This window comes from Dama dama, chromosome 1 (genome assembly GCF_033118175.1).
Source record: "Dama dama isolate Ldn47 chromosome 1, ASM3311817v1, whole genome shotgun sequence".
Lineage (NCBI taxonomy): Eukaryota > Metazoa > Chordata > Mammalia > Artiodactyla > Cervidae > Dama > Dama dama.
In genome coordinates, this window is record NC_083681.1 from 31610588 (window position 1) to 31631712 (window position 21125).

Consider the following 21125-nt stretch of genomic DNA (forward strand, 5'->3'; position numbering starts at 1 on the left):
GTCAAAGAGTCAGACATGACTTAGTAACTGAACAACAGCAACAAGTAAGGGCAGAAAGGAGGGGCTGACAGGGTAATGGGGGAAGCTGACTCAAAGCAATTCTGCAGCTGATTGGATATGCAGGAGATAGGCTTTGTCCTGAGGGTCTGGTCTGTGCCACCCAGTCCCCCACTGAAGAGGTTCAAAGCCTAGTGGTTTCAAATCATTCTGCTCTAAAAGAACCTCCCTCGGGGAAAAGAGTCCTTAACTTTTCTCTGGTCATCACAAGGCTGCCTGTCTGAATGGGAAGCCTGAAGAAAAGACTAAAGTTAACCCCAGTCTTGGAAAAGAGTAAACTGGGGAGGAAATAAAAGAGTGGACTTAGACCACGTCATCCACATGGGGAGCAGCCACTGCCCTGGACACAAGCCCCTTAGGACCCCAAGCCTGGGTTCCATTCCCTTTTCATGGACAAGTTGGATTTACTCCTGACCCCAATAGGCATAAATTGGATTCCAGGTATAACAGTCTGTTCTATGAAAATAAACTAAAGAAAGGATATCTCCTGACAACCATGAATGCGATCAAGGGGCACTTGGATAGCAATGGAATACCTTTGATTAAAAAAAAAAAAGCAGAAAGCAAAATATTCTCATGAAAGAAAATGATGGTTTAGAAAATAAAATGGCAGTCACGAGAGTTTGGAATTTTATGGAAATTCCATTAACATAATGAGTCTCAGATGCCCTTTGTTATCTTCAGTTAATGCCTGTTGAACACCTCAGTCACTTTGCTTTGTGGAAAAGAAGAGACAAGGCAAACAACCTTTTCCTTTTCCCATTTTGTGATTTGTTTGGGGATCTTTGTAGATAACCCTGCTAGCTCCCTTTATGGTGGAAAACTGAAAGGAGGAAGTTACCTGCTCAGAGTCAAACCATGAGTCATAGACTAAAACCCAGAAAGGCCACCGCCCTGTCCCACACTCCTGCTGTTTCTGCCCCAGCTACTCCTGCTGGTCCCTTCATGTTGTTGTTGTTTAGTCGCTAAGTCATGTCTGAGCGACCTCATGGACTATAGTCCGCCAGGCTCCTCTGTCCGTGGGATTTCCCAGGCAAGTATACTGGCGTGGGTTGCCATTTCCTTCTCTAGGGGATCTTCCCGACCCAGGGATCAAACCTGCATCCCCTGCATTGGGATTCTTTACCACTGAGCCACCCAGGAAGCCCAGTCCCTTCACAGAAACTCCAATTTTCACTTCCACAACACTGAAATAATAGGAATCCAACCCGTTAGCCTCTAAGTGGGCCTTTTGTGCAAAAAGCTCAGAGAATGCCATTTCATCTGTTGACTATTTGTGGGTGAGCTTGGTGTGTGTCTCCTCTTAGGCAGTTGGGCGCCCTGGGCTACCAGGATCTTCTTTAGAACCCCATCTGGAAGCATCTCAGCATCTCCCGGTGCCCAAGCATCTCCCCAGCGCTGGAGGAGCTGACGAGCCCAGTGACCTGGAGGAGCTGGAGAAGTTTGCCAAGACCTTCAAGCAGAGGCGCATTAAGCTGGGCTTCACACAGGTTTGGTTTGGGACTGAGGAGGTGGAAGAACTTGGGCTGAGTAGAGACTGGACTTCCTAAATGTAGTCTTAAGAGCAACTCAAGCTCATGGTGTTTGGGGCAAACCCATTGTGCCCCTATGTCCCCTAACAATGGGGGCACAGTTGCCATTGGTAGGGAAGCCGGGGACCCTGCTGGTGGAGGGGGTGAGGAATGACGGCCAGGCCAGGGGCAAGACACAGACCCCTCAGAGTGTAAGGAGAGAAGTAACCAAGTCTCCATCTTAGAGGAAGAAACCTGGAAGGGAGCCAGGGTGATGGGTGGGAGCTCAAAAGGTGTGGCCGGGAGCTAGGATGGTGGGGGATGTTGACAAAGGGGAAAAGGGACCTGTCAATCAAGTTCCTCCCTCTCCACCCCCACATGCAGGGAGATGTGGGTCTGGCCATGGGAAAGCTGTATGGTAACGACTTCAGCCAGACAACTATCTCACGATTTGAGGCCCTCAATCTGAGCTTCAAGAACATGTGCAAGCTCAAGCCGCTGCTGGAGAAGTGGCTGAACGATGCAGGTAAGCCTTGGGGACATGATGATGGATGGTGCCTTAGAGCAGTGGTCCCTAGCCTTTTAGGCTCCTGGGACTGGTTTTCATGGAAGACAATTTTTCCACACCCCAGGGTTGGGGAGTGGTTTGGGGATGATTCAAGTGCATTACATTTATTGTGCACTTTATGTCTATTATTATTATATCAGCTCCACCTCAGATCATCAGGCATTAGATCCCAGAGGTGGGGGACCCCTGCCTTCGAAGGTCTGCAGGAAGGGGCTGGTGACTGGTCTATGCTGGGGCTTTCAGTGGTCTACGCACAGGGCCCTTTCCTCTCCTCCTGAGTCTGGAACCAACAGAAAAATAAGACACTGGAGGCAGGCTAATAGAGATGACGATGTCAGCTTCATTATGGAAAAAGCCATGGAGGACATGGCTTTAGGTCTGTGGCCACAAAGACTTGCCCTATTTTATTCCCTACTCCAGACCTGCTTACCATAGGACTGCTCACCAGAGGCAAAGGTGGGGTCTGCAGAGCCAACACACCCAGACTACTGTCTGGACTGGGTCTAGAGCAGGGGGATAGGGAATGGGGTTCTCCAGGGTCTCATGGCTGGGAGGAGGAGGCTACAGGCACAACCAAAGATCTTTATCTGGCTAATTCTTGAGTAGGTTTTCAGAGGGCAGCAAGTTACTGAGAGCTAGACTGGTTGGGAAAGCGTTTCAGCAGGAGTGGGGTTTGCAGGAGGATTCAGTCAGGTGTGGTGGCCATGGAGGCAATTTCAGGAGGCCCAGGGTATAAGCCAAGGGAAAAACATTTAGAATAATGAATGGAAGAGTTTGGTGTCAGGGAACAGCGTGGGACAGGGTTCTTAACCATGCGTTAGCAGTAACTTGGGACAGATAATACTTCTTCATGGAGGCTGTCCCATGAATTATAGGCTATTTAGCAGCATCCTTGGTCTCTACACACTAGATGCCCACCCCCTGTTGTAACATCCAAAATGTCACGAGATAGTGCCAAATGTCCCCGGGGCAGGGTGGGGGTAGCACAAAATTGTCCCAGGGTGAGAACATTGATCTCAGTGAAGAGGGAGGAGCAGAGCCAGTGGGGGGCTGGCTCTAGTCTGTAGATAGTGTGGCTTAATGGTTCCTATGGGGCTTCCCTGGGGGCTCAGATGGTAAAGATTCTGCCTGCAGTGCAGAAGACCCGGGTTTGATCCCTGGGTCATGAAGATCCCCTGGAGAAGGGAATGGCAACCCACTCCAGTATTCTTGCCTGGAGAATCCCATGGACAGAGGAGGCTGGTGGGCTATATAGTCCATGGGGTCACAAGGAGTCAGACATGAATAAGTGACTAACACTTCACTTCCCAGTGGTCACTATGGAGAAAGAGGAGAGTGGGAGATGGGCAGCCAAGGGTGTGACCTTCTTGGAAGTCCCTCCACATGGAAACAAGGGAGGGGGTAAGGAAGCGTCCCCACCAGGCAGACCCTCGGGCAGGTTTTACTGGAGCACTGAACTGAGAGAGACGACCAGAGAATCTTAGGATCTTTGGGAAAGGACCTTGCAGATCTCTTCTGGTGTGACTCCCTGTCTGCACCTGAATGCTTCTGAGGGCCCTCCCAGTTGGCCCCTCACGCCACCTCAGTTGCAGCACTCACGCTGCAAAGGAAGTGGCCTCACACCAGCATCTGGCCGCCAAGGGCCATTGCTTTTAGCTCAAAACCCCAGTTCCCATTTCCCTCAGGATTCACATCCAGGCCTCCTTGTAAAAGACAGACCCGTGAGTGCCACTTGGAGCCCTGCCCTCACCCACTCACACCCACACATGCCGCTGATGTCTGGGTGTCCCTGAACCATGACCGCAAACACTGGAGGCACCGCGGTGGGAGGCGTGGAGGACCTTTGCCCGGAGCAGTGAGGAGAAGCAGGATTCTCGGGCTGTTCCTGCTCCCCTGCAGCGGTGGTGGGCGGGGGTCCGCTGCAGACCTGCTGGGGAAGGGTCATGGGACCTCAAGTCCAGGGAGACAGAGCCTGCACCGGCTGCCTTCCCCTCTCTGAGCCTCCTCTCCTCTCCCGCTCTGCACAGAGTCCTCCCCATCGGACCCCTCCATGAGCACCCCCAACTCTTACCCTGCCCTCAGCGAGGTGTTCGGGAGGAAGAGGAAGAAGCGGACCAGCATCGAGACCAACATCCGTCTGACTCTGGAGAAGAGATTTCAAGATGTGAGCAGATCCTTGTGGTGGGGGCGAGTGGGCTGACTTGCACAGGAGGGTGAGCACACACGCACAGGTCCTTCAGCACCACCCCTGAGCCCCCCAACACCTGCCCTGGGAAAGGGTCAGAAAACAGAGACCTGCTCCTTCTCCAGGCGTTTGAGTGACAGGCTGGGTTCCAGAAACTTCCTCCCCCACTGACCCTGCTGGCTCTGACCTCTATTTGGTACCCATGATCCCTCCAGCGGAGAGATTTAGACTGGGATCCAGAATCCTAGTGGAGAGGATTGTATCTGTATCCAGTTGAGATAAAGGAAGCAGAGCCTTGTGTACATATTCTTTACCTTCCTCGTATTACTTTGTATTTTTCAAATAATATACATAAAATAAATACTCATTGTAAAGAATTTGGAAAATGCAGGGAAGTCGGAAAAAAATTCACCACCAAATGTCGTCTATGTATGTCCTTCTATTTCTTTCTTCTGCACACACTTGCTTCCCTGGTGGCTCAGATGGTAAAGAATCTGCCTGCAATGCAGGAGACCTGGGTTCGATCCCTGGGTCGGGAAGATCCCCTGGAAAAGGAGATGACAACCCACTCCAGAATTGTTGCCTGGAGAATTCCATGGACAGAGGAGCCTGACAGGCTATAGTCCAGGGAGTTGTAAAGAATTGGACATGACTGAGCGACTAACACTTTCACTTCACATACACTTAAATATTTGTGATCATATTACATACACACATTGTTTTGAACTTGCAGCAAAAGTGTATTCTGGAGTCAATATGTGGAAGCTAATAATACCAGTTATGTGTCCCATGTGAGCTGGGGAAGAGAAGAGGGATAAACATGTGGGGCCTAGAGAGCCTTTAATCAGGGTCCCTTAGGGACCGGCCTCCAGAGTTTCCATCCACACCACTCAGGTCCCTCAAGGATGTTTCCGTGGCCTAGTTCTGCCTTACAGGCCACAGGCCTCCAGGTCTGCTGCCTCCCCAGCAGATTCCCCCATGCATGTGACTGAGGACTTGATGGCTGCATCCTGCTGGCAGGATCATGAAAGTTGGCTTTTCCTTTTGCTGAAGTTTCTCAGAGTAGCAAGAGTAAGGGAGGCTGTAGAAAGAAGAGAAAGGGGGCTAAGATCAAAGATTGAGTTGGGGGTGGAAGCGGTCAAAACAAAGGAGTGATGGAGATATATATATATTTGAGTGTGTATACAAATGTATGGGCTTTCCTGATGGCTCAGTGGGAAAGAAGCCACCTGCCAATGCAGGAGACCTAGAGATGCAGGTTCAGTCCCTGGGTTGGGAAGATCCCATGGAGAAGGAAATCGTGACCCTCTGCAGTACTCCTGCCTGGAAAATTCCATGGCTAGAAGAGCCTGGCAGGCTACAGTCCATGGAGCCGCAAAGAGTCAGACACGACTTATTGACTAACACACACACACACACACACACACACACACACACAGACATGTTTATCTCCTCTATAGTCTTGATGGGTCCACGTGTTTTAACTCTATTGTTTCCTATTCTGAGGTAGGCAGGAAGAAACCAGCTGAGAGAAGTTTTCCTCAGATTATGAGGAAAGAGCAGAACATGGGTTCTGGGGACTCAGCCTGCCCCACCAAGCTCATCAGCTTCTTCATTCAGAACTTATCCTGGAGAAGAAATGAGAGAAGAGCCCCCACCCTGTGTCAGGCCCTGCGGTTGACACACATTTTCTCCTTCAGTCTCCACAATAGTCCTATACGGTAGTCATTATTACTCTCCTTTCACAGATGGTAAGACTGAGGCTCAGAGAGGTTCGGAAAGTTTCCTGAGGCCACAGAGTGAGGGCTAAAAACCACTGTTCCATCTCAGGTCTGATTCTAAAGCTTTTGCTCCATCTATTGTTCTATCCTGCTTCCTGGAACATCTCTCCCCCACCTTCGATTCTTGGTCCTGTTCCCTTCTCCTCCTGATGACCTGTCCCTTTGGTTTCTGTAGAACCCCAAACCCAGCTCTGAGGAGATCTCCATGATTGCAGAGCAGTTGTCCATGGAGAAGGAGGTGGTGAGGGTCTGGTTCTGCAACCGACGACAAAAGGAGAAGCGAATCAACTGCCCTGTGGCCACACCCATCAAATCATCCATGTACAGTTCCCGGCTGGTGAGTGGCCAGGAGCCAAACTGCCTGCCAAGCACTTGGGGGGATGAAGCCTGGAGGGCCAAGAATCTTCCCCATCCTACGGAAGATGGGGGTAGGGGAGTATGGAGTAAATAAATAAGCAAAGAGATACTATATATCAAATATATATAATATAAAATAAAGAAGAATAAGGAGATAGAATGTGATTGTAAAGAGCTGATGTTTCAGTAGAGGGGTGAGAGAAGGCCTCTCTGATAAAGTGAGATTTTATCGGGGATCTAAGTATTGAAAGGGAATGAAATATAAATATCTGGAGGAAAGAGTTGTTCCAGGTAGCGGGACCAGAAAATGAGAAGACCTGGCATGTTTGAGGAACAACAAGGAAGCCAATGTCACCAGGGCAGAGCAAGGAAGGAGGTGAGGAGTGGGAGATGAAGTCAAAGGAGTAACAGGGAAGTAACAGGAAGCCATTCACCAAGGAAAGGTCTCAGAGGCCATCAAAAGGACCCTGACCTTCATCTTAAGTGAAATAAGATACCACTAGAGAGCTGCCCCAGGCTGCCGTTTGGAGGTTAATCTGTGTGAAAGCAGGATACCACCTGGGAGAGTTACAGCAATCAGGCTTCGAGGGGGGGAAGCTTGGGCTCAGGTGGAGGGCATGGTGGGGGGAGATGCGGTTGGATCTAAATGGATTTCCACCATGAGGCCAACAATATGTGCTGTTAGCTCAGGCAGGGAGTATGAAAAATGAGGCCAAGATGACCTCAATGTTTCTGACCTGAGCAACAGATTGGAAGGTGTTGCCATTTTTTGAGATCATAAAGACTAGAGAAACAGGTTTGAAGTGGCGGGGCAGAGAATTTAAAGCTGGTTTTATTAAGGTAGACTTAATATCCTAGGCATCCAAGAGAAAGTGTCAAGTAGATGGTTATATCTAGGACTCTAGAATGCAAGGGGAGAAGTCAGGGCTGGGAATAATTTGAAGTTCAGGTAGACTGGAAGGCCTGGAGGGTAGAAAATATCTTCTCCATCCCTGGGATTGATGACGATTGAAGATGAAGGGAGGTGGGGATAATGGTGTTGTCCCCATGATTTTAGCACTCAAGGGTGGCTGAAATCCATCCTCGTCCTGGCATATTTCATAAAGGTATACTATTGTTTATTCTTTCACCAAATATTGATCAACCATCTACTATGTATTGTTCTTTGTACCGAGTGCTGGGAATACACAAATAAATAATATTTGTCCCCTGTCCCAGAGGACCTCACTGCCTAGCAGAGGAGGCAGACAAATAAACAAATGACAAGCAACACGATGGTTTCTCTCAGAGAATTTAGGAGTAGCAGCTAACCAAGCCTTGGGAGGTGGTGTTTAGGGACGGCTTCCCCAAGGAGATAATTAATACCTGAGCTGAGTCTAAAAAGACATGAAGGAGTGAAGAGGCAAGTAATTGTGTAGGGTGTAGAGTTCGCAGAGGAGAAAGTAGGAGAACCAAGGTGCAGTGGTGTGAAGCAGGGTGAAGAGGGCGAGTGCACAGAGCAGCAGGTGGTTCCGTGTGGAGGACTGTTGACAGATAAGACTGCATAGATCAGCAGGGGCCAGATGGAAGGGATTGTGGACAGGGCTAAGGAACGTGAAGGCTTGGAGAATTGTTGACAGATTTGAAGCAGGGCACTGGCATTATCAAATTCGCTTTTTAGAACCATCACTCTGACTGCAGTCATAGAGGGTGCTTGAGAGGCACCAGGTTTGGTTTCAGAGATGATTTAGATGCGACTGCAGTTATCCAGTAAAGATATGATGAGGGCTGAAGCAAAGCCATCTGGTTAAGAATGAGGGGGATGGGAGAGCTTCAGGAGATAATTAGAAGGTAGACTTATTAAGTCTTGGTTAATAACTTGAAAACTGGGTGGGAACAGGGAGAACCATAAAGGGAAGAGAGTACTCTGGGATGCCTCTCTGCATTCAGGCTGGACTGACTGGGTAGAAGTTGGTGTTGATGATGGAACAATTATACATAGGGGGGAAGCTGGCTTAGGAGTAGGAAAAAATGATTTCAGTTCCTTTTGTTTTTTTCATCTGGCTGTGCTGAGTCTTAGTTGCAGCATGTGGAATCTAGTTCCCTAACCAGAGATCAAGCCCTGGGCCCCTTGCATCGGGAGCACAGAGTCTTAGCCACTGGATCTCCAGGGAAGTCCCAATTTTAGTTCTTTACATCATTATGATATACAGTAAGGCCTATGGGTCACCCAGGTAGGAAAGTCCCTGGGCACTTGGAATAATGGGTCTGGAGTTCAGAAGGAAAAGCCAGGATAGAGAAGTGAGCTGGGGAGTCATAAGCACATAGGTGGTAGTTGGAATTCTGGGTCAGGAGGGTCTTACCTGTGTAATTTGTACAGAAGAAGCAAAAAAGAAAGTCGAAATCCCAACCCTGGGAAACACCAGCATTTGAGGGCTGGGCAAAGGAAGAGGACCAAGGGGAGAAAATGAGAAGGTGGAGCCAGAAAAGGCAAGAAATTGCAATGAAGTGGGTGAAGCAGCTGTAAGGAGCCCTGAAGGATTGCCATGGGAACACCAATGAAAGACCCCCAAATCAGGATGGGATGCAGGAGGGCTGACTCCCTAATTTGCTTGGAGAACAGGATGGGAGTTCATAAAAAGAACAGCATAGCCAGTAGAAGGGGTAGTCTGTGAGAGGCATCGAATTCTAAAACAACATGATGCATCTGGGGAACCACAAGCTTTTTGTTCTGGCTGGAGCTAAGGGTTTAGGCCTAAGACAGAGAGGTTGATGAGAGCTGGATCATGGTGGGCCATGGATGCTAAATTACCCTTGAAGCTATGAGGAGCCATTGACAGTTTGAAGTTGGAGACAATATGATGTTCACTTCATTTCTTAAATATTTATCGAGCACACACCATCTATTTGGCACTAAGATGTGGCAGTGCACAGGACCGTTATTGGTGATCTCTGCTTAGAGTCTAGCAAGGACAACAGACATTATACAAAATGCAGTTTGTGATGAAGCCTCCAGAGAAGGCGTGTGGGTATTTGAGGGACCAAACCTAGTCCAGGTATCGGGGGCTTCTCTTTGGAATGATGTTCAAGTTGATGGCAGAAGAAAGAGTAGACTCGAATTGGGTAAAGGTCTGAGTTGGAGGTGGGGAAGGGGAGCAGGATGGCAGGGCAGAGGGGGTGTTGGGAAGAACATTCTCTGCAGAGGAAACAGTGTGTGCAAAGGCCCTGAGGCTGGGGTGAGCAGAGAGAGGAAGCACGGAAGGTTGGAATGGAACACAGTGGGGAGGGAGACAGTGTGTGAATGAGGAGGCTGGAGCGGCGGGCAGGTTAGATCCTGCAGGGTGTTGTAGGCCATGTGAAGGAAACCGAACCATGCCATGAGAGATTCGGAATCTTTAAAGATGGGGCTTTGTCTAGAATATGTGGGAGGTAGGTATCACCTCAGTTCAATCCAAGCTGGGGACACCAATGTGGAGAAAAGAAGTGGGAAGCGTGGAAGAGCCATACAGGAGCATGATGTGCTCTCATCGTCCATTGGATACTGAGCACCCGCCAAGTTCTGGATGCTGCAGCAGACGCTGAAGATCCAGCAGGGGACCACACAAGCATCACACTACCCTTATGAAGTCTCCGGCCTAGTCAGGGAGAAAGATGTTAAGTAAATAGTCACACTAATACTTGTGGCCAATAAGGAAAACAACCCTGAATATTCATTGGAAGGACTGATGCTGACGCTCCAATAATTTGACCACCTGATGCAAAGAGCAGACTCATTGGAAAAGACCCTGATGCTGGGAAAGGTTGAAGGCAGGAGGAGAAGCAGGTAGCTGAAGATGAGATGGTTGGATGGCATTACTGACTCAATGGACATGAATTTGAGCAAACTCTGGGAGATAGTGAAGGACAGAGGAGCCTGGTGTGCTACAGTCCATGGGGTCGCAAAGAGTCGGACTCGACTGAGCAACTGATCAACAACAGTACTTGTGGTGTCCTGAAGGAAGAGGGTAGAGAAAATGCTCTAATCCGGTCTTCTCCTCAGGTCTCACTGGAACACTGTCCTTGGGACTGGGACATAGTTTCTTCTACTTCTTGTGTGAAATACTGTGAAATACAGTATATCCAAGATATACTGTTAAGCAGAAAAAAAAGAAGAAGAAAGCAAAAAAGGCAAAATTACTCAGAGCAGTGTGGGCAGAATTCTACTATTTATGTAAAAAACTTAAAGGAAGAGCCTTATCTCTGCTTGCACATGTACAGCCTGTCTCCAGATAGAAGAGAAGAAGCTGGTTGCAGTGACGAAATATTTATTTATTTAAAAACAACAACAAATGTCTTGGGGTGTGTCAACAAGTGGGGGGCGGAGGAAAAAAGGGAGGGAGATTATTGATAGCATCTCTCACCATGCTGCCCCACACCTGTCTCCACCCTTCGTGGGCCCCCAGCCTACTAAAGAGGCTCCTTGTGAAAGGGCAGGTCAATGAAAGCAGCAGAACCATTGCTGACTGATTAGGAAATGAGTACATGCTGCATCCTGTCGGCACGGGATGTTCCAAACGAGGGGAGGGCAGGGGTGGCCAGTCACAGCTCCCTGAGCAGAACCTCCCTGCAAGGTCCTGGGTGGAGGCTGATCCGAGTGTCCCAGGACAGCTTGAGAAGATGAAGGGGGAGGAAAAGTATGCTGAGTTCAGCTCCAGTGAAGAGGTAAACAGCAGCTCAGGACACACAAGAGTTGACAACTTCTGCAGGAAGGCAGGGAACTAACATTTAACAAGCCGGGTACTCTTTGCCAGGCATTGAGTTAGAAGCTTAATGGACATTATCTCATTAAACCTTAATTAAAAGAAAATATGAGGGAGGTGTTACTGCTGTTTTACGCATGAGAAAACCAAATTTCAGCGGGGTTAAGTAACATGCCCCAGCTACACAGATAGTGGTGGAGCCAGGCCTCACTCCCAGATCTGTCGGGCCCCCATGTCTATTTAGGATAGTAATACTGAGGGTAGGGATTCTCGAACTGTTTGGGAAGGTTAAGCTACAGTATCTTAGGTCCCTTCCCAGCCCAGAGTTGATGATGCTGTGAGGTCTCCAGGGCGAGATGCAAAGCTTCAGAGACCTCACACAGTTCATCTCTTCCAGGGACATCCAGAGAGTAGATGGTCCACTCATGAATCAAGATGCAAAGCCTGTGACAGGATGGTTAGGGCTGAGCTCTCCTGCGCAAGCAAGTGTAGGGGTCTTAAAAATAAAAAATAAGCATTTCCATTATTCGTTTTTTAATGTTTATTTATTGGGTTGCATTAGGTCTTAGTTACAGCATGCAGGATCTTCACTGATCATGTGGGATCTTTGAGGCAGTGTGAGGGCTCAATAGGTGCAGCGTGTGAGCTTAGCTGCCCCGTGGCATATGGGATCTCAGTTCCCCAACCAGGGATCAAACCTGCATCCCCTGCATTGGAAGGTGGATTCTTAACCACTGGACCCCCAGGGATGTCCCCACAGGGGTCTTTTAAAAAGGAAGAAGGGACTGGAAATAAAGCAGCCATCCAGCAGTGTCCGCCACAGCAGCATCCTGGAGGCAGCTCCTCTCCTCGCCAGAGCATCTGAGCAAGGCCTCTTTGGTTTGGCAGTGCCCAGGTAGCCTTGCCAGGGGTCGCATTGTGGGGAGGGCCAGGCCTGGGGTCCGAAGCGAGTGGCAGGAGCAGGGCAGAACTGGACCTGGGTGGTGTATGTGGTCCAGAGCCTTTCCTGTGACACAGAGCATGGGGCATAGGTTTGGGATTAGGAAACCATCCAGGAAGTAGAGCCCTAGTCTCTGTGGAGTCTAGGGCCTAGCACCCTGGGGAAAGCTCCAGAAGATTGAGACGGAAGCGGAAGAGAACATTTACAAGCTTCTCTCACCTTTCAGGTGTCTCCCTCTGGATCTCTGGGCCCCCTCTCTGTCCCTCCAGTCCACAGCACCATGCCTGGAACAGGTGAGCTCTAAAAATAAGGTCTACTAGCATTCTTTTACGGAGAAGGCAATGGCACCCCACTCCAGTACTCTTGCCTGGAAAATCCCATGGATGGAGGAGCCTGGTAGGCTGCAGTCCACGGGGTCAGTAAGAGTCGGACACGACTAAGCAACTTCACTTTCACTTTTCACTTTCATGCATTGGAGAAGGAAATGGCAACCCACTCCAGTGTTCTTGCCTGGAGAATCCCAGGGACGGGGGAGCCTTGGTGGGCTGCTGTCTATGGGGTCTCACAGAGTCGGACAGACTGAAGCAACTTAGTAGCAGCAGCAGCAGCAGCATTCTTTTAGATAATGGGATAACAGAACTGCAAGATACTGACCTAAGTCAGTTCAGTTCAGTCGCTCAGTCATGTCTGACTCTTTGAGACCCCATGGACTGCAGCACACCAGGCTCCCCTGTCCATCACCAACTCCCAAAGCTTGCTCAAACTCATGTCCATCGAGCCGGTGATGCCATCCAATCATCTTATCCTCAGCATTCCCAAAATGTGTTTCAGAAGATGTTAACATTTTTTCTAGGAGGAAAAGTCCTCCATGATCAAGTAAGTTTGGGGAATGCTGAGTAGGTAAAGTTTGAACAAGTGTTTTTGTTTTAATTGCCGCACTTCTCAGCCCACTTTATATACAAATGCCTTAAACATAAAAATGAGCTGAACAGAAGGCAAGGTTTTCTAAACCAATTTTCTATAGAACTCTATTTTTCAAAAAGTATTTCAAAGCATTTCAAAGAATTAGATAGGGTGACCATATGTCTGGATTTTCCCAGGACAGTCCCAGTAACTGATGGTCCCCTGTGTTGATGTCATTATCAATACTATTGCCTTCGACCGTTCAAAGCATCTTAGCTTGGAGGATGAAATCTATGTCACCTTATCCACGGAATGCTGTTTGGGAAACCCAAATACAGGAGTTCAGTTTTATCCAGATTTGCCGTGTTACCGAGGTCACAAAGGGATTGCAGGGAAGTGAAGCAAGTTGCCACAGGCCACAGAGCTCTTTAGTGGATGGCCGGGACTCCTCCCATGCTCCTTCTGGAAGACCACGTACCATGTGGAGATGGGAACCCCAGAAAGGCTGGCCATCTTGAACTGTGCTCTCAGCTTTTCTTTTCCTCTCCGAGCATTCTTCCTTCTCTCCTCCTCTCTTCCTTCCTGAAGCTTCTGGTTCTCTTTCTCATTCTGCCCCTGGGTCCCAGGCTGGATATACCCAGCTCGGGGTGTGCCCTTGGAATAGGATGGTTTTGGCATCCATCCTTCCTGTGTTTGGCAAGTCTTGTACTTGTGGAACCAGCCATGCCACTCTCCTGGGCCAAGGAGAAGTGTGTACGATGAGGGCCCCTCTGGGGCAGGGCGTTGATGCTACCGATAGGAGGTGGGCAGATGGGTGGGGGGGTGGAGTTAGGGAGAGGGTGAGACCCCTTGGGGGATATGTGCCTGAAGGTCACGAGGTCCCTGGACCCCGCCTCATTAATTCCCCCTTGTTTCTGCCTCTCCACGTGCTCAGTAACGTCATCCTGTTCCCCTGGGAACAACAGCAGGCCATCTTCTCCCGGCTCAGGACTCCAAGCCAGCAGCCCCACTGCATCTCAAAATAACTCCAAAGTGGCCGTGAACTCCTCCTCCAGTTTTAACTCTTCAGGGTAAGGCAGAGGAAAGAGCGCACCAAGACACCTCTGCCAGGGCCAGGGGACACGTGAGAAGCTGCGTCTGGGGGTCAACACCTTGGGGAAGAAGGCTTGTCATGGGGGAGGCGGGGAGAGGGCGGGGTGGTGAGCCAGACTGGACTCTATCCCTTGGGAGTGGGATTTAAAAGAGAAGCCTCAGCCGGTCCTGGCAAAGAGCTGATGTCAACAAAGCTAAAATTTCCATCCTCACTGGGAGGGTGGAAATTTCCAAACACTCCTGTCAGAAAGGGCCAGGTCCTTCACTGGGCTTTGGAGAACTCCCCTTCACGCCAGTTCCAGCTGCAATGGGGGCGTTCAGCCCCGAGCCTGAGCTTCCCTGTGTAGCTGACGCCCTGGGAGAGGGGAGCGGTGCTCCATCCTAACCTTGTGCTCCCACTCGGGATGCAATGACAAAAGCAGCCTCCAGAGCTTTGATTCAAAGATTCTCCTCTAAAAAGTGTTCCCAGAGTGGATGCCTCAAGAGGTTTCTTCCCCAGTTCAGAACAAAACAAGAGATTTGCAAGTCAGGCAATTAAAGACCTGAGCTTATTTGAAGAAATGAACCCATTTGTCCAAACCCAAACTGTTTGGCAAGGCAGCCAGCTCTTAAGGGCCAACTGTTGCATACCCCCAAAGCTTGGAGCTCCTCAACCACCCCCACCGAAAAGAAGAGAGGAAAACATATTAATGGACATTAAAAAAAAATTATCCTGAGATATAATTCACATTCCATAAAAATTACCAATTTAAAGTGTACAAGTCAGTGCTTTTTAGTATATTCACAGGATGGTGCAATTGTTGCCATATCTGATTCTAGAACATTTTCAGCACCCCTAGAAAAAAAACCCCATATGCTCCTGCTAGTGCTCACTGCTCATTCCCGTCTTTCCTCATGGTTAGAAGCTGTCTGACTGACTCTTTCCTTCCTTCCTTCTAGATCTTGGTATCGATGGAGTCATCCCACCTACCTCCACTGAGACCAAAAAGTTTCTCCTCTGACACCTGGCCCTGTATTCCCCACCAGAAGGAAGGGAGTCATGCCTTCTCTGTGTGGACAGATTACTTTCAGGAGAGAGAGCGGAAGAGGATGAACCCAAACTCTTGTCTTCGGAGCAAGGGCCTCCAGAGATCCAAACTGTGATTAAACTGTGTGCTGATTCCTAGCGCTCTTGAAACGCACATCCCTCCTAGGAGTTGGTCATTTTTACCTTCCTCGCCTGCACCCTTCTCTAAATATTTCAGACAGTTTCCTTGCTGCAGTGGCCTTTGAAAAAGGACTTTTTATTATTCTCCAGCTCGTCTCCAGTTCATTCTGGGCACAGCCATTCACCTGGTGCCAAACTACCAGAGGGGAGAGAACGGGTTTTGACTCTGAACTTAGCCACAGTCCGAGAACTGATTCTAGAATCTGTGAAAAGATTTGAATCTGATGTCTCCACCAAAGCATTGATTTTTTTTCTGTTCAGCAAAGTTTTCATTTCACCCCACTTTCTCTTTAGCCCCGCCCCCTTTTCTAGAACCAAATCCATTCATAATCGTGTTCTCCAAATTCCCTCCTCTTTCCTCAGTCCCCTGGGCACATTTCTCTGCCCACAGGTGCTCTTCTGTCTGCTTTGTCTGCCCCAGAGTTCAGGAACACTTGTCTCTTCTCTCCTTCCCTGTGTTTCTTCTTCTCTCCTTCTCTCCCCTGTCTCCTGTTGCAGAAGGAGGAACACGAAAGCAAACACACAACAATTATGCTGGCAACATACCTGTATATAGCCCTTTCCTTTTTTTGAATTATGTTAATCTCTCCTTAATGTGGAATTTTCCAGCAAAATGTTTAACTCAGGTGTGAATTTTGAAGATGTCTCTGTAATATATTATCTTCTTTAACAAAAAAGAAAGAAAAAAAAATACCAAAGTGTGAACTACTGTGCTAGCTTCCACAGGAGTTCTCATGCGGGCTGGGAATCATTGTTGATTTTTGCAGGAACATTCTTTCTCCAGTCTCTTTCTTTGTGGGCCAGTGTGTAGACCTGTAACATGAAGCCACTGTAGAAATGGTTGCTTTTTTTTTTTTTTAAGACTGCGTATCCAAGAAAATGTTGAGATTCAAAGGAATCTCTCTGTTCCTAAATAAATTTGTTTAGTGATATATACAGTATTCCACTATTAGTAAGAAGCTACTACTACTAAGTCGCTTCAGACTCCGCGACCCCGTAGATGGCAGCCCACCGGGGTCCTCTGTCCCTGGGATTCTCCAGGCAAGAACACTGGAGTGGGTTACCATTTCCTTCCTCGATGCATGCTAAGTCGCTTCAGTCATGTTCAACTCTGTGCGACCCTATGGACAGCAGCCCACCAGGCTCCTCTGTCCACGGGATTCTCTAGGCAAGAATACTGGAGGATGTTGCCATTTCCTTCTCCAATTGGTAAGAAGTTTAGATTATTCTGTGTCTTTTGTTGTGGGGGAATGTGAATGCAAATAATGAAACAGGATGGATAAAGTGTTTCAAATTGGTGGATTAAGTTTATTACTTCCCCAGCTGATGCTGAAGATGACATACATTAATACAGGGCTCTGGATAGTTCAGAGATTCTACTCTTTTTGACTGAACAACCTTGAGGAAAGTGTAGCTAAGAGATTGGCTTCCTCATTTTGTAAGTGGGAGAATGGTAAACGTGTAAGGTCAAGTTGTTTGGAGACTTATGAGGTGAAGTCTGGGGTTTATAGCTCATATCTCAGAAATCCAAAAGGTCATGAAAGTGATAGATATTTGAGACAAGGGATGATTCAAAAGTCAAGTGTATTTGGCTTTTGAGTGCACTGTGACTTTCGATGAAGCAGTTGAGAGGCAAGGAAGCTATGCTTGTGGTCTTTCTTGGGTTAATAAAAACTTAAATAGTTACCATTTTTGAGGCAAACATTGACCTGTAAGAAAAGGAGACCCTTCAAAAATGTAATGACTGAAGGGAAGAAATGAAAATTAGCATTAAACATTTGTTGCAAATAGTAATATCCAAAGGGGAAATCTATATGCAAATAACCACAAATTAACTGGGGCTTTTTTTGATGGGGCTTATATTAAAAGTAATATTTCGTGCAGTGAAGTGGGAGAAAGCCTATTGGTAGTGGTTACTTTGTCAAGAAAAGATCTAGTTGAAAGGAGCTAGGTATGCACCAAGGAGACAAGAGGAGCCTGCAGCAATAATTTAATTGTATAAACTACTCTGCCCTCATAGGCCCATCTGTGCATACACACGTGTGTGTGCACTGTTCTTTGTATACTTGTGGGTGCCAGAGTAGACTTTCCTACAGCAGTATTGGCTACTTTGATACCTTGTTCAGGTGAGTGCTGAAAGTTGATGACCTGCACTGTCCATGAATCTGGTGTTCACTCATTTGACCCTTTAACAAATATTTTATTTTTTCAGAGCAGTTTTAGGTTTACAGCAAAATTAAGAGGAAGCTACAGAGATTTCTTGTACACCTCTTGCCCCCATATATTCATAGCTTTCCCCATTATCAATGTCATTCACGAGAAAGTATTTTTTTTTTTTTTTTTACCAAGAATGAATCTACACTGACACATCACAATCACCCAAAGTCCAGCATTAAACATTTGTTAGCTTACCTTGGAGTTCTCTCTAGATGTCGTACCTTCTCTAGGTTTGGAAAAAAGTATAATGATCCGTATCCATCATTATAATATCATACAGAGTATTTTTCACTACCCTAACAACCCTCTGTGCTCTACCTATTCATCTCTCCCTGACACACCCTTACAGTCTTTTTACTGTCGCAATAATTTTGCCTTTTCCAGAATGTCACATGGTTGGAATCATAGTATATAGCCTTTCCAGATAGGCTTATTTCAATTAGTAATATGCGTTTAAGTTTCTTTGATGTCTTTTCATGAGCTTGCTAGCTCATTTCTTTTTAATGCTGAATAATATCCTAATGTCTGGATGTACCACAGTTTATTTATTTGTTTACCTACCGAAGGACATCTTGGTTGCTTCCAAATTTTGGCAATTATGAATAAAGCTGCTATAAATATCTGTGAACGGGTTTTTGTGTAGTCATAAATTTTCAGTTCATTTAGGCAAATACCAAGGAGTGTGACTGCCAGATTGTGAGTACATTTAGTTTTGTAAGAAACCACCAAACTGTCTTCCCAAGTGGCTATACCACTTTGCATCCTCACCAGCAATGTTATTAGAGTTCTTGTTGCTCTGCATCCTTCTAGCCTTTGTTGTCAGTGTTTGGGATTTTGGTCATTTTAATAGGAATACAGTGGTATCTGATTGTTGTTTTAATTTGCATATCCCTGATGATATGATGTGGAACAACTTTTCATCTGTGTATCTTCTCTGGGGAGATGTCTATTAAGATCTTTGGCCCATTTTTAAATCAAGTTGTCTGTTTTTTTACTGTTGAGTTTTAACAGTTCTTTGTATATTTTGGATAACAGTCCTTTATCAGATGTGTCTTTTGCAAATATTTTCCCCAAGTCTGTGATTTCTCTTCTCATTCTCTTGATATTGTCTTTTGCAGAACAGAAATCTTTCATTTTAGTGAAGTCCAGCTTGTGAATTATTTCTCTCATGGTCTGTCTCTGGTCGTGTGTCTAAAAAGGCAACAGCATACCCAGCATCATTTAGGGTTCCTCCTATGCTATCTTCTAAAAGCGGTTCCCAACCTTTTTAGAACCAGGAACCAGTTTCATGGAAGACAATTTTTCCACGGACCAAGGGGGAGCGAATGGTATGATTACCATCATGGTTTATCAGGATGATTTAAGCATATTATATTTATTTCGCAGTTTACTTCTATTATTATTATCACATCAGCTCCACCTCAGATCATCAGGCATTAGATCCTGGAGGTTGGGGACCTCTGTTCCAGGAGTTTTATAGCTTTGTGTTTTACATTTAGGCCTGTGATCATTTTGAGTTAAGTTTTGTGATGGTGTAAGGTCTGAGTCGAGATTCATTTTTTCACATGTGGGTGTCCAGTTGTCCCAGCTCCATCTGTTGAAGACACTATCTTTATCCTATTGTATTGCCTTTGCATCTTTGTCAAAAATCAGTGGACTATATTTATGGGGGTCTATTTCTGGGCTATTTGACCATGGTTTTTATAAAAGAAATAAACAGAATTGTAGTCTACCTGCTCAGCCTCCAGTAGCTTCCATTAACTGTTGCCTTGGAATGTTGCTGAACAGACTCAAGCCTAAAAGGGGGTACCAGTTCACTTTTCATGTCTGCAAGATCCTGTAAAACTCATCATTCCAGTCAAGTTTAACTGAAGCCTGGTTAGCTTCGTCAGCATCTAATTAGGCACAAGAGAATCAAAGGGCAACAACCAGTCATTGTCTAGGAGGAAAGAAAGGGAAAAAGAATTGTTGCTGCTGCTTTTTGAACTATCAAACTTTGATCTTTTAGTCAGCTCAAGACTGATGGGCTCAGCTGTGGGCTCCTAATACTAAGAGCTTTTGGTGAGGATGAGTTTAGCTGCAAACTCAAACTAAGAATCCTGTCCTGGAGTTCAATCAACCCAGTGTTCTGTGACAACCTAGAGTGGTGGGGAGGGGAGAGAGATGGGAGACGGTTCAGGAGGGAGGGGATATATGTAGCTGAGTCCTGTTGATGTGTGGCAGAGGCTAACACAATATTGAAGAGCAATTGTCCTCCAACAGTTGTATTTTGTCCTATACCTCTCAATACTGTACAATTATAATCTTTTATAATTAAAAAATAATAATAATATATAAGCTAAAAAAAAAAGAGTCCTGTTCTGAGCCCCCAGATTGCCGGCTCAGTGCCCCTCCCCCTGTGCACTCTGCTTCCCCTGGCTACGTTCATGGTCTGTGTTTGCTGACTCTTCTGTTTTCCTGATAGACTGTGGGGAGCTCCTTGTAGCTGTCTGTCTTTTTCTCTGTATCCTCATGACTAGTACTGTGACAAGGACACAATAGGCAATTCAGGTTTTCAAAACTTGAATTCTTTCTTTTAACCTCTAAACAACTTCTAATAGGAGCTGTGAATGAAGAATACATTGTACCATCTTGTAGGAGACTCTAGGGGAGTGGAGGCAGCCTACCTTTGTGGTTAAGAGTATGACCTCCAATGCCATATTCCTGGGTTCATTACCCAAATCTGCCTCCTACTAATCATGTCACTTTGGGCAATTTCCTTTAGTGCTCTGTGACTCAGTTTATCACCTGTAAAATGGGGATAACAACAATATCCATCTCCAAGAGTTGTTGTGAGAATTAATGACTTAATATGTACATATATGTAAAGTGCCTGGAACAATGCTTGATACATTAATAAGTGTTATCTGTTATTATAGTGATTATTATGATTATGATTGTTATTGTTAGTAAAATAAATTGATGGAGAGCTTCCTATTCCCTGAACAGGCTAGAACTTTCCTGGGGAATGCCACGGTTGACAAACCTGTGATTTGGTGGAACAAGGATTGTGGCCAAGATACATGAATTAATAAAATTTAATCCCAGGTAATGGAGTTTGAACCTGGAATCCCAGCCACCGCAGGATAAAGGTCCAATATAGGCTCAACTGGAAGAACTAGCACTTTCCCTTAGGCCCTCAGCCATTAGACTCCTGAAGCCTTTAATTCATATTCTGTTCTTTCCTGGGAAATGGTGGCAGCAAAAAGATAATTCCAGATTCAGATACTAGAAGAACCGTAACAAAAACAAGTGGGGAAAAGTTGAGATATGCATACAATCTATTCATTTAGTGAAATGGATCTCTCCTTGTTTTCTTTCTTCAACCTATTATTATTACTTATCTGGTCTATTCCAATCCACTTGTGACAGGTTGTCTTCTCCAATTCATCTTATATTGATTTTCATTGAGTATCTATAAAGCAGTGATTCTCAACTTTGCTTACACAATTGAATTATCCGGGAAACTTAAAAAAAAATTAACACACACAGATTCTGATTTACTTTGCCTGGGATGTGGCCCAGGGAAATGGGACTTTCAAAAACTCCT

The 21125-nt window shown here is 46.5% G+C and overlaps 1 protein-coding gene across 3 annotated transcripts in view; it reads left to right on the forward strand.

Moving 5' to 3' along the window:
• Positions 1-19270, forward strand: part of POU2F3 (POU class 2 homeobox 3) — an 88354-nt gene extending 69084 nt beyond the window's left edge. For all 3 annotated transcript variants that reach the window (XM_061146087.1, XM_061146092.1, XM_061146099.1), the window contains 7 exons: positions 1365-1547; positions 1953-2094; positions 4164-4300; positions 6278-6439; positions 12344-12410; positions 13955-14090; positions 15052-19270. In XM_061146087.1, the coding sequence (XP_061002070.1) occupies positions 1365-1547; positions 1953-2094; positions 4164-4300; positions 6278-6439; positions 12344-12410; positions 13955-14090; positions 15052-15091 (867 nt within the window). In that variant the 3' untranslated portion in view covers positions 15092-19270. The remainder of the gene's footprint in view (positions 1-1364; positions 1548-1952; positions 2095-4163; positions 4301-6277; positions 6440-12343; positions 12411-13954; positions 14091-15051) is intronic.
• The last annotated feature ends 1855 nt before the right edge of the window (positions 19271-21125 follow it).